The sequence below is a fragment of the Astatotilapia calliptera genome, chromosome 13 (assembly GCF_964374335.1).
Source record: "Astatotilapia calliptera chromosome 13, fAstCal68.1, whole genome shotgun sequence".
In the NCBI taxonomy this organism is placed as follows: Eukaryota; Metazoa; Chordata; class Actinopteri; order Cichliformes; family Cichlidae; genus Astatotilapia; species Astatotilapia calliptera.
Window position 1 is genome coordinate 26,461,027 of NC_137434.1, and position 14,182 is coordinate 26,475,208.

Consider the following 14,182-nt stretch of genomic DNA (forward strand, 5'->3'; position numbering starts at 1 on the left):
GAAAGTGTTGCTTAAGAACACAAATCTCTAGCCTACAGTGTCTCTATTGAAGCGTCAAATTAGAAACGCCAACTCAGACACATGAGTTATTGGATCCAATGCATTTGAACTTCTACAAGTGACAGAAAGGCTGAAAGCACCAGAAAAAAAATATGCCTTGAAATTGTTCAAAAGTTTGTCTGTCAGGGCTGGTATATTATATGCTTTACATAAATCTTCTTTTCTACCACTGTTACCAAAGTGTGTACACTGAAGTTAGTGCAGGTAAAAAAAAACAAAAAAAACAACTGAAAAATTAATTTAAATTCCTTAATCATATAAGATTTTAATAAGTAAATAAAATGAACTCATATAAGATGCCCTTATGTGGGGTAAATCTTTGGGGATCTGAAAGACTTTTGTTTTTTTATTTACAAAGTGGGAGATCACATACAGTTACAGAGTTACAGAGTTGTGCGGAAAAGTCACAAAACGTTTGCGCGCTGCCAGCAACATGTCAAAGTCTAATTAAACCCATTAGCATCAACACCATTAACAGTAAAGCTGCAAGGTTATATTTTCACACCGTGCTGAACCAGCATGGCCATAGCTCCGCCCTAACCCTCTCCATCAACACTTCCTCTGAGCAGGTGTTTGGTGAGCTCCTACTGTCTGTTTCACCTGTGGCTCATTTCTACTGTAATCAGCATTGATCTGCCGCCTCTTCACCAACCCCCAAGGTACATTTACATCCCCTGTTTTATGTACACATTGTTTTATTTACGCCTTTTGAGGAAAGAAATCTTTGGTAAGGTTCCAAAGGTAAAAGAAATGAAATTTATTGTTTAATTCTAAAAATTGGTTAACAAATGCATTGATGTCCAACCCTCTCACAAGGCTAGATGATGCAAACCTGTCCCTATTAGATGCTAAGCATAACAAAAAAAAAAAATGAAAAGAGACACTGAAAAAAAACCATTTTGGTATTTTACCCCCAAAATATGCTTCAAAGTCACACAAATAGGAATATACAGTAAATACAAAGTGTTATATAATTTTTTCAAGACGCAAAAACAAAATTAAGTGTCTAATCTACTGTCATGCTTTCAGTTAATGTCTGTAAGTGTAGAGAAACAAGTACTGAAAAACAAAAACTGACTGTAAGGACATCCATAGGTTTCCAGTCTGAGTCCAATCCGACCATTTGGATTCCAGTTGAGAGGAATCAGGCGGACGTAGCGAGCGATCACTTGGTGCTGTAGCTTATGCTGAACCACACTGTCTGCATTACTGTTACCTGCAAATGCCTTAAAGAAAACAAACAAAGACATAAAATCACAGTTAGCTGGTTTTGTGAATTTGCATTCATGCATCAGTCGACTCATCTTTTGTTTGTGAGACACTACAAAGATAACTAAAATTTCCTCCTGTGGACATTTATTGTAGTAGGATTCTTACAGAAAATGAACATTTCATCTCTTCATTGAAGCTGAACTACTATCCCCAAGGTATCTGTGAGAAGTGATGTGTTTGATTTTTCTCCTAATGGAGGGAATATTGTTGAGATATGGCCAGGTTTCTGGTGAATGGTTTCTCAATCAGGTAGAAAATTAGATTTGTGAAGCAGTAGTTGTAGTTTTATGTGCGTTAAATGCTTTGGTAAACATGTGGTCCGTGGAGAATAACATTTATTAACTTCTGCAATCCTAAAACAGCCTGTCTGCATTTTGTTTTAGCGTTTCAGCTTCAACTTGGACTTAACGTGATGCATTAAAATTCCTCTATGTACATTTTAAACCTTTAGCTGACTGTTTTTCTTTTCTTCTCCCTCCCAGAACCCAACAGGGACATAAGTAAAAGACTTTTAATAAGTAAATGACTTCCATTATAAATTGCAGAACCTAGTCTGTTTTCCTAAAATACAAGTGCTTATGCTTTTTCTTAATATTCCCTCTCTTGGTGCTTTTCAATTAAAATGTTTCACTTGAAAGGTTACTTTGTGTACCTATTCTGATCATTATTTTTAATTAATATGCAAATACTGTAAACTCAACCTAAACAGCAGAATTGTAGCTCTGCGCGGAAATAAAGGATGGCTCAGTGAGCAACGTCCTTCACATGGAGGACATCTGCCCAGCTGGAAAGCCCTTAAACAAACCATTCAGTCCCCACTTGCTCGAGGCTCTGACAGGAGGGTGTGGAGCATGAGGTTAGCCGCTAATTCAAATCACTGCATTGGACTTCTTGACCTTGTTTGAAGTGCCAGGTAGGTTTGATTAGATAATAATAATAGTAAATTATTACTCAGGTTATCTTTATCTTACATTAACATATGTATGATGATCCAAAGGGAGCAAATACTTCTTTCATAATAACTTGTTTTGTGAGCAGCAGTAGGTTTTTCAGCTGGTTGTGATCAGCTCATATTCACTGCTTTTTGAGGCATCATCACCTTAAATATAGACTCATATCTAATACCCTTGATCTACATCCTAACATTTGACCATGAATGCCACAGCCTCTGTGCACCAAACATAATTCAGCAACACACGTTTAGATATCACTTATTTACAAACAGTAGTTTAAAATGAACAAGACAATATATGCATAGTTTAAGTTTCCATTTTTTTAAACGTCACTGATGACACTCAAAGTGTCAAATATGTAGAACAAATGTGAATTTGATAGAGGACACATTTTGTGACAAACTGCACAGAAATGCTAAATGCATCCATGTTTACATATGATGATATGTGAGCTGCTTGAATAATTTCATTTGAAATGACCGGCCTCTTAAAAAAGAAACGTTTTTTCATTTAAATTGTGGCCAAGACTTTATTTACATTTTGACTATGAACAAATTCAAGGGAGGAGAAAACAGAAGGGATGTGTTGAAGGTGTAAGTGGGCTGTGGGATGTAATTATTTTCTTATTACTGGGCAAGAAATCTCCATGCTGTCAATCTACAGCACACAAAAAACGAACTAATTAAATCATAATATGTATTATTCTGTGTATAAGGTTTAATTGCTTGTGAACTGAAGGTGCCAGAATGCTGCTTCAGAACACTTTAACCACTACTAAACCTACAAAGTCAATGAACATCCAGGAGTCATAACATAGACCAGGACAAATCTGCTCCACTAACATTAACAGAAAAATAATTAAGAGACAATCAGCATCAGAAGGAAATGAAAATATGTTATGCAAATCTAGTAAATTTACCTCTACTGACACTTAAAGAATTTGTATTTCTTAATTAGAACAGTATATACATCCCCAACACAACCTGCTCTTTTATACCATAACAGCTGATGCGAAGCATGAAAGAGGAGACGATGAGAGCGAAAATTGGAGAATGAGCGCTTCACTCAGCCTCACAAACTCTGTCCTCTAAGCTTAAAGGAAAAAGAGGTCCTGGAGGAATTGTGACTGATGAAGCTGCTCAGCAGTCGACTCTGTACCCTGAAAGCCGTGATAAACTAGGCTGACTAATATGCAGAGCTTTGGAAGGACTTCTGAGACATGCCACAGATTTATACCGACTTATGCTGTGTGTGAAATCAACAAGCTCTTAAGCTGTGAGAAGTCTTTTTTGTTCTCCCTCAGAAGGAGTATTAAGCTGACATTAGTTTTACCCTTGCTGTGAAAGTCTTAACTCTCCTAATCTTTAAAATAAAGCTATTTGCCACAGCATCAGCATGACTGGGATTCATTACCCACTAGGTGTGGTTTAAGCAAAAAGTTGTTAGATCTTAGAAAGTGATCAGAAAATGCGATGCTAATTACTTTGGCTTTTGTACATTTGAATAAACTGGAAGGTAGTTGTTAATATTCAGTTTCTGGCCAAGCAAAATTATCACTAGTAATGAAATGCAGACTCCTGGAAAGGTGATCTTTTTATTTAGTTGACTGAAAAGCTATCTGCTTTACTGACTTCTGATATTTTATATTTTTGCTGCTTACTTTCAACAGATTTCTGTTTTAGATCGAGCATTTTAGTCAAGACAATGCATTTGGATGTAAGCCCAAGATCACCTAAGAACACACTCTCGGTCATATATTTTTAACAGTTTCTAAATTATTAATGCTGTTATAATAACATAATTTTTTCAGTCTTGCTTCCACCAAAGAAGACATCAGAACATAGAGGAGAAAAAACACAGAGGTTTAAGAAAGAAAGTAACAATAGCTGAATTTCATTTAGCTCCTTCAGTTTCACTGCCATGACATTGCACTGTTTCTTTCCACGTGGTTCTAGACTCCTTTTTTAATTTCAGCATTTTTTTTTTAAACCTTTAAAAGAATAACTGAAAATATAAAAATCTTTGTAATTTTTTCTGTCCTTGCCACAACTGGAAAAATTGGTTTATCAATTCTACAAAATAACATGGAACATTCTCAAGGGCAAAATTGATATATATATATATGTAAAACTTTTAAATGCCACCCAACCTTTAACTCTACCAATTAGTGTTGAAGACTGATGTTATATTAGCAGATTAAACAACATTGGATCTTTGCCACCAATGACGAGAAAGCAGCGTCACCTAAATTAACACTGCAGGGGATTTTTTTAGAATTGGTTCCCCTAAATTTGGTCAGGTCAGAAGAGGGAATGCAAGCTTGGCAACTTACTAAATACACATATTTATATAATACAAAATTAAAAAGCATATATTTTACAATAAAATGAATAATGTATGTTTTATATTTTTCAACAGTAACTCCCTTCACATCGAAATCCCCCAAAATCAGTCTGCAATTCAGCTGGTCAGTCTCCCCAGGCCCCTGCCACTGCACCCCACTTGGGTCACATTGCACCTGACCTTAGTGTCTGTCTTGGCGTGTGGTTAACCCACAGGGCGGCAAATTGATGCTATTTTTTTCCCGCTTCAGGGCAATATCTCCAGTGCAGTTAAGTCAGAGGTCAAAAGAAGCCAGCTGAGATGGTTCAGGCATTTAATTAGGGTGTCTCATATGTGCCCAGAGGCGCCATTTGCCACTAGTTAAAACTAGAAACTGTTAGGGCCCCAGGTCAGTGGGGAGACCCCCAAGGGCTGACAAACTTTTAAACTACAACAGAGACTTGACCTCCCTCAAGGGGCTCCATCTGACTACACTCACTGCCGTCGAAGTTGTGTACATGATTCTGTTTAAGCAAATGTAATGACAACAAAGAGGAGTTATTCTTCTGTGACTGACAGGAAAAGAGGAAGAGGGAAAAAAAAGTAAGACAGTGGTGAGTGGAGCCAATAATAATCAAATATTAATCAATAGATCCTGCGCCCTGCATTCGGATTCACTACTGAGTTGAACATGTGGAGTTAGAGTTGTGACACTAGCAGTCAACTTGTTAGTATAGCTAGCAGGGCGAAAGATCATAAAGCTCATAGTTACAGTATTAAAACTTCATAACCAGTAAATAATAACATAATGGTCATGAACACTATAGTAGTTTGAGGGTCTTTCTGTGGATATTTACCTCCATCAGACCCTGAGGTAGACCCAGAACCTGCTCTAGAGATTATATATCTGGCGGAGGAATACATTGGGATCCCTCAGGAGGAACTGGAAAGCATTCCTAGAAAGCAGGACGTCTGGAATAACCTGCTTAGCCTGCTGTTCCCACTTCATATAACCAGTGGATGGATGAAACAACTTCTCCTGATTAGCATTAGAAAAAACCTGACTTAACCAATACACTAAATAAATGAAACACCATCCTGATTTTTCTTTCTTTCTTTTTTTAACACTAGAGGTTTGACTTCCACATTTTAAATCTCTCTTGATGCTCTCCCTCTGCAGTAAATTAATAGCAAACACCTGAAGACTTAGATTTGTTCTCTATTTCCACAGCTCAAAATGTTCACATAATTGTAGATGATGGAAACCTTAATACATTAACACCTTTACTTGATTTTTTCAGAAAATGTTGTTTTCTTTAGTCACGCTTCAGGCTCACTTTCCTCCAACTCTGATGACTCTGAGCTATTACAACAAACTCACCCCTATACTGCCTTCCTGTCGATACTGTTTCCAGTTGTGCCCTGCGTCGCTGAACATCAGCAGGTAGGCTGTCTGCCAGTCAGAACTGCCATAGCGGCCTTGTGTTGCAACAGCAGTGATTCGTGTCCGCCCACCCAGGTCGACTTCCAACCACTGATATCTGTCTGAACTCAGAGGAGACCAACCTCCAGCTCCTGGGCAGAGGGAAAAAGAGAGAGGGGAGGGAAAGAAAAACACCCTTAATAACCAGAGGAATTGAGAGTTGACTTTTCTATCTCATTATATATTTTTTGGAGCTTCAAAAAAAAAGGTTAAACCTTGACAGTACAATACCTTTAAACTTTTCTCAAGAAAGTTAAGACTAAAAGAACACCAAAGGGGAATAAAATAAATTAAATAGTATCAAGAAGCACTAAGCTATACAAAAACATCTGCTGAATGCTTTAAATACAATTTCATAATTAAGAAGAACAAAAAAGCATTCAGGCAAATTTGAGCAAGTTCTTCCGAAACTGATTTCACTAAACAAACTTCTTTTTGTAGTACAAGCACCTTAAATGCAAATGCTTTATAAGCTTCTTTCTTTAATGTTTAATTTGGAGTAAAGAGTTTAATCTCTGGCTTAAAATATTTTCTGTGCATAATAAAAGCTGCAACTAAGACATTTCAATTCAAGTACACAATAATTGCGCCCTGAGCTCATGGGCTCCATATTACCACCGTACATGGCAGAGGCTCATAATACGGTGAAGACAAGATAAAATCAAAGAATTCTTCCTCCCAGGATGATTTCTTCCTGTCAGAAATGTTAAAGAAAGCTATAAGGCACTGCACCAGCATTTTTCTATTTGGCCTCTACCTCATTATGTTTCCTTTGGAAAAACAAATGACATGTTTGCACAATTTCACTGACAAACAAGCAAAAACAAAAACAAACAGCTTGACAGGCAATTATTAAAATACCAAAAGGTGATTTTTATGTTTGCAGTACTGGGTCACGTTCAACTGAAATTAGATAATAACAATAGATGTTACCAAAAAAAAAAAAAGTTTTTTGTATACAAACTATAAACAGATGCTTTTGTTAATCCTGCTTCTCCCTCATTAGCAGATCTGATTTTTTTGGCTCATAACTTAACTGCCTTTCTTATAGAGTTCATAACTCTTTTTCCTATTTTTTCTTTTAATTTGTTTGCAAATTAGTCATTAACACTTTATCTCAAAAATATCCTGCAGGTTGTGACTACAGGATAATTTAAGGACTAAGAGTCCTGGCCCAGTACTTTTGACCATATAGTGTAAGTATAATCATAGGCAAGTCAAGTCAAACTTATTTGTATTGCACTATTCAGAATAAAGGTAATTTAGAGTCCTTAACAGAACGCTAGATGAACACAAAGAGATATTTAAAACCTAACACAATTAGACACAAGAGACAACCAACACTAGAGTTGTTTCCCATGTTTGCAGACACCTTGTTATATATATCTGCCACACTAATAGATGTGACTGTCACTGTGAATACAAGTTGTTTCCACTGAAAGCTTAGTAGAAACAATGTCAGAACAGCAGTAAAACTATGGGAGGATCATGTCCTTTATAGACAGCTGTTTTATTCTGCCCAGTAATGACTGATCTTTAGACCATATGTGGACACAGAGGACAACCTATGAGAGGATCTGTTCACAGATGTCTATTTATATATTTTGCACTAATGTCTTCTGTAGCCTACAACTGTCCTTGTACACTAAGGATAATGGGTAAAGCAATTAAATAATATATAAATAAAATAATATGAAAAAGTCAAATCTGTCATCAAAGTAAAAAACAAAACAATATCTAATGTAACTATAGATATAAACAGTACACAAGTGTTCAAACGTATTTTGTTAGTAAGAAAAAACAATATTTAGCAACTTCCTATTTGATGAATCAGCAACCCCAGTTTGAATAAGATAATTTGTTCTCATAAGACAACTATCTTATCAAGATAATAATTTGAACACATAATATATTTTTTAAATGTCTTTTTGGACTTCAGGGGTTCTGTAACTCTCAGTCAATTGTGCAGCATCAGTCACTTTTTATCCCAGGCCAAGCTGAAATTATAATCAAAGCATAAAAAATATTATTCAACACACTGAACAACTTTGTGAAGGTTAAAGGAAACGGTCCTTATAGAGAAAGTGTGATTATACCAAAAACAGCTATAATTCGTTCTGATGTTAAAGCAGCTTGTGCTCAATTATATGTGTGTTTTTGGCTGACAAATCTATTGTTCATTATTGTTGTTGTTGTTTTTGTTGTTGTTGTTGTTAGAGAAATTAGAGAATGTTACGCCATAGTTCTTTGTTTTTTTGTTGTGTTTTGTTTTGGGTTTTTTGTAGCTCATTCCATTTATAGGCAGCAAAGTATTTAAATCCAGTTTTTCCAAGCTCAGTTTGAATAAGAGGTACAGCTGATGTTAAAGTGTCCTGGGATCTGATATTGTAAGTGCTGTGTTTAAATTGAGTCAGAAAGCAGAGGTAAGCAGGCAGTCTTTGCAGTATAGAGCCTCCTAAATAAACACCGTACATACATGGTTATCACATTTTTCATGGCTGACGAAGAATCACCTGTGATGAGTTGTAAGGTACAGTGATACACAGAATTGAAAGGTTTAAATGTGGATTTAGGAGAATGCATACAGATATCACCAAATATCATCAGTATCATTATCTTCCCAGCACAATTCTTTTTTATAATGAAAGACAATGATAATAGAAATATATGAATGCAATGTCTGCTTTTTTGTGAAAAACTTTTGAGTCTGTGATTAAAGCCCGCTGAGTCACTTGGTATCAGTAGAATTAAAAGTTTGAGTTTGAGACTTAAGCAAAAATTAAAGAAAAATCACTTCTGCTCTGCTCACTTAATCCTTTGTATCTTCTCAAGGAGTAGGAAGTTCCAGAATTTTCTCCGAGAACATTAAAGGCCTCCCAAATCCAATTTAATGTAGAAAAAGTTAAATGTTTTTGCATAGCCAGTGATATTACTTTCACACAGCCAACCCTTTTGGAACCAGAATCTGATAGTTCTTCGAGGAATCAATTTCCCTCCAAACGAGATATTATCATTTTGATTTCCAGCTTTTCTACTTAATTACAGTGAGATTACACATTAGGATTTTGAAGCTGACCTCAAAGTTGGGCCCTGCATGTTTGTCCAAAGAGACAGATGATTGAATACCCTCATCTGGTAGTTCAGATGTGTTCAATGCCATGGCCAGATTGCCTCAATAGTGACAGCTTCACAATTAGCTGCATGTAGCTAACAAAAGTCTGTTTTCCCATTATTTCTGCTATGTGAGGAAAAAAGGGAAAAGATTGAAATGGGGAAAAGCAAGGAATGGACAAAAGACATCAAGCATGTCAGTCTCACTGCATAAATTATGTCAGGCTGAGAAAAACTGGACAGATCTAATTAAAGATTAAAAAGTACTGTTCTTTGTGGACATTTGATCGATCATAAGTTAATAGAAATGGGAAAAAAAGAAAAAAATTGGGCTGTCTGATCAGCTGCTTGATTGATTTTTTTTTTCCAAGGTGTTCTCATCTGTCCAAATCTTGTATACCGCAGCTCACCAAACCTATCCAAAAAATGGCAAGTTATCTTGTCTGTACTTGAATGTTGCAGCAATTTCTGTGTGTAGCAATTGAAGCTTTCAGGTTGAACAGATCAGAATTAACGTATTGGGTGAGAGAGAGAGGACCCAAACACAGGACACATAAGCAGGTTTTAAAAAGAAAAGTGAATTGTTGAGTTTTTGGCTCTACAAAAGTCCAACATGATCTGACAAAGAGAATGCATGCACACATGGAGGACATACATGGGGACGTACATGGGGCAGGTGGAAAAAATTAAGTCAGGACAGACAAACCCAAAGACTGGAGCACTACTGTAAACAAACCACGAGTGCTCTTTTAGCAACTCACTGGTTTTATGCATATGATTCATATCATATGACTGGACTTTGACAGCCCTGTTTCCGTGTATATTCAAAAGAAGGTATAATATCTTATCACATGTTGTGAAATGAATTAAAAGTAGTCATAAATGTAAAAAATATCATTAATATTATTATATGTCATAAAGTAGAGATGTAGTTGGGCGATGAACAAAACTATTTATGATCCGATTGCATCAAACATCATAATTAATTGACACTTTAAAATATTTGATCCAAGTCAAACAGGTCTCATTTTGTTACATTTTGTTTGCTTTGACTCCTCTCCTTTTGCATCTTTTCCTCGCCTCCTCTGATCCCATCTCTAATGGGAGGAATAAAGGCAGGAATAGAGGATATGCTACTTGGGAACTGATAAGGGGGAGAATGAAACAATAAGAATTTAGACAAATATAAAAGCAAACAGTAAAATCTAAACAAGAACCAAAACTTAATAAAAAGTAAACAAGAACCCGGGACTGTGAAGGTTTGGTTTAATATTTGTGACAGTTTCACTGGTTGCAGCGTTTGCTGGTGTCCATGCTGGACACTGGAGAAAAAAAATGATATCATGAAGGTAGGTGATATGACAAGATTAGCATTCTTATGACTATTGTTACTATTACAGTAAAAACAACAGTAATCATTATTTCATTACTTCTGAGATTTCACAGTATATGTTGACATGGCAAGCTACAGTAGGATAAACTTTTCTTCTTCTTGGATGAGATCTGTTTTCAGCAGAGATGGGCAGTAACGCGTTACTTGTAACGCGTTACTGTAATCTGATTACTTTTTTCAAGTAACGAGTAAAGTAAGGGATTACTATTGCAAAATCGGTAATTAGATTACCGTTACTTTCCCGTAGGAACGCTGCGTTACTGCGTTACTAAAACCGTGATTTTTTTTGCGAGAATGTCTCATGACAGTGACGTAAGCAAGTGCGACGTTGGTGACAGCAGCTGTGTGCAGATCAACAATGGATAATATATCGAGTGCGGGAGAGAGTATGAGCGTGCAGCGTTTAAAGTGTGGAAGTACTGACCTTACTTTGAGTTTGATTCCATAAAAAGTGACAAAAACATTAGCGTCCATCGTGCGTGGGAAGAAAACTTCTTTTTACAGCGAAAAAAACCCCTAAACTTCCGAGCAAGCACCCGAGTAGCTACGACGTGATGGGAAACTCACAGAGACACTCGCGCGGATTCTTCAACTGACCGCAGCACACCTGCACCAGGGTAACCCTCCGCCTACCCTGCTCCTGCTTTACAGGTGAAAATAGAGCAAAAGGACCGCTGAGTCTTTGACTTTATTTATTTTCTGCTGTGTTTTACTTGCATCTGTTTGAAAGAGTGAGTGAAAACACAAAAAATATTTTATTTTATGTGCTGGAATGTGTAGAAAATAGGTTTAAATGTTAAACTAATTTATTCAAGTCAGAGAATGTTGCATATAATTAAATGTTTTGCTTGATGCATAAAGTTAAAAGATTAAAACTGATAAAACAAGTTAAAAAAAGAGACTTTTCCATTTGATTACATTTTGTATGATGGATTATGTAGAAAAAGTAGAATTGGGCTGAAAGATCTATCGCTTTATCACCTCTTCAGGTTGTAAATCGTGTTTTTAAAAAGTAACTAAGTAACTAAGTAATTAATTACTTTTGAAAATAAGTAATCAGTAAAGTAACGGGATTACTTTTTGGGGGGAGTAATCAGTAATTAGTTATTGATTACTTTTTTCAAGTAACTTGACCAACACTGGTTTTCAGTGCACCCCTGCATTTACTCTCATCTAATTTAAGTACTCCTGATTAGCCTGCAGTTCACACAGAATTACATGGCTGAATAGGTTGTGCACGTTTCTAAATGTTAAAGCAGTTTTTCTGATTTGATTTTGGTGGGAAATCAGTTAATGTTTAAACAGTTTGTTTCCTTCAGCTCATTTTTATTTATTTATTTTTTAGAAATCATAGAAATAATAAACACATGGTAGCTCCATTTTATTTTTCCAATAATTTGTTCCCAAATATTTAAATTAAATTTGCAAAAAAATAATAAACAAAATACAGTAAAATAAGGAAACAATAACTGTTTTAGGATATGAAGAAGGCCAGTTAGAGGTTTAGGCAACATTTGCATAATCATGGTTGCTCACAGGCTAATGCTGGGGTTAACAGTGCAACAAGACTGATGCGCAGTGATTCGAAGCAAAATTAGCAATCCATTTCTCTTAAACATCTGTGTTGTTCCATACGAGTCTGCTAAATGTGCTGGTAAATTAACTCTGAATAAGGTGGCTCCTTAGAGAATAACTATAGAGTATGAGGAGTGTTAGCAGCAGCTGGAGGAGACGTAAATGAACAGAAGCTGCTGATTTATTCACTGATTTCTTTGGAGAACAGTTGGGACTTTAAAATAAAAGCAGCTCTGGTTAATTAATCTGTTAACATGGACAAATTTTGGATTCTTTCTAGTTTTTGTGTTAATACTTTCAAAACGAAATGCAATCTGTTAAGGAATCCATAGTAATTCAGCTTTAGATTTAGAAAACTAATAAGGCTTTGTAACCTTAATGATCCCAGCTGTTAGTGCAAGAGATAAGTAAATGAAGCATTTCTTATTATTAGCAATAACTTAAATCCTCACTGATACTAAACAGTAGAGCCTGCAAGATTCTGTATTAGCAAACAGTTAAACCTCTCAGCTCAGAGGCTCCATACTGTCTCATGTTTAAAACATATTGTACACCTTGCATGCAAATCAGCTGTATCTTGCTGTGCATGTGTATATACCAATCAATATGAGTAAGGCCCTATGGTGGGTAACATATTTCCCTAACAAGTGAAACTTCACTAACTTGCGGGTTGCATCACGAAGGATATCTAGTGTAACAATATGCCAAAACAAAATGTGGAGCCAAATTAAGTACCATAGAGTGACACAGTACACATGTACAGGCAAAATGAGTGCTCTGATTTAGAAATGGTAGTTTCTTGTTTGCACAAAATCTGACGCACATCATTAGCTTCAGTTTCGTTTTTATTCCAAGTTTTATTCTATCTTCATCTCCTTGGTGATTTTTTTTTAGCCGTGCGGGGAAAAAAAAAAGAAAAACTAACTGATGTTGTTCAGATGTACTTAATCTTCCTTCAGAAGCAACACATCTTCTGTTATGCAGATCAAACTCGGATCCGTAAACAAACGGAACAGGTTGACAGAAGTGGAGAAACACAGTGGGTGTGTTTGCTCACAGCTTTTGCCATCAAACACACCGAGGAAACAGAAACCTGCAGGCTGCGCTTCCTGCTGTCTGTTAGGTGGTGAAAATCATTCACATCCTGAGTTGTGTCAAAGACAAAGACATCAAATTTCCTTTTTGATTTATGTCTCTGGTTTGAGTGTAAAGAAGCCAAATGATGGTGACTGATGCACCAAAATTTTTTCCCAGTGACCACGTAGCCACACATTCAGTTGTTGACCTCTATCTTCTAATGTGTTTGCAAAATATTCTCTTTGCCGATTAGTCAAATCACAAGGTGTCAGTTGATGTGAATCCAGCTGAAATGTGTCTTTAATGTTGCATGCTGCACCATCAGACGTGCTGCTGCACCATCAGACGCGCTGCTGCACCATCAGAGCAGAAACAAAGGAGAGCTTCCCTCTACATCTGCTCAAGGAAAACACTGGAGAGTTAAAAAAATGACAATGATGCAGCAATAATTTATTAATGTTAAACTTCTAAATTTTATATGTGAATACTTGTGAGTATAGCAGAGGGAGGGATAGAATAGTTAAACTATTGTAACACTCTTTGGCTTAACTACATCACCAACCTTGCCTGTTACCTTTGAGCCTGTTTCCTGAGATGACGAGTAGATGTCATGAAAAATTTTAATCTAAAACAACAAAATGTTGGTAAATGCCAATGAGATGGCAGGATCCTGGGGTTCTGAAGTGCATACATCTGGTTTAAAGACAGCTACCTCTGAGGCGTGTTCAGGAAATTCGCTCAACCCACCAGTGGAATTAAAGAGTGAAAATGAGAATGTTTATCTACAATAAAATCTATACATCTGCGTGAAGAGGATACATTTTAAAAAGTTATGACTTGATCAGAGTGGAAAGGATTCCCATAGCTGGTTACATTTTGCATCAGTGTCCCAATTCTGGTCAAATAACAGTATTTAATAAGATGGAAAAGTTATTG

The 14,182-nt window shown here is 36.3% G+C and overlaps 1 protein-coding gene across 2 annotated transcripts in view; it reads right to left on the bottom strand.

Annotated features, from left to right (window-relative positions):
• The window catches only part of LOC113034749 (contactin-associated protein-like 4), an 81,057-nt gene that overhangs the window by 45,557 nt on the left and 21,318 nt on the right, over positions 1–14,182 (bottom strand). Inside the window, exons 1-3 of one of the 2 annotated variants that reach the window (XM_080287618.1) lie at positions 11,019–11,631; positions 5,989–6,182; positions 1,139–1,286 (exon numbers count right to left, since the gene is read on the bottom strand). In XM_080287618.1, coding sequence (XP_080143744.1) covers positions 1,139–1,286; positions 5,989–6,045 — 205 coding nt within the window. In that variant the 5' untranslated portion in view covers positions 6,046–6,182; positions 11,019–11,631. Of the gene's footprint in view, positions 1–1,138; positions 1,287–5,988; positions 6,183–11,018; positions 11,632–14,182 lie in introns of those variants that run through there. The other variant, XM_026189729.2, reaches the window with a different exon arrangement.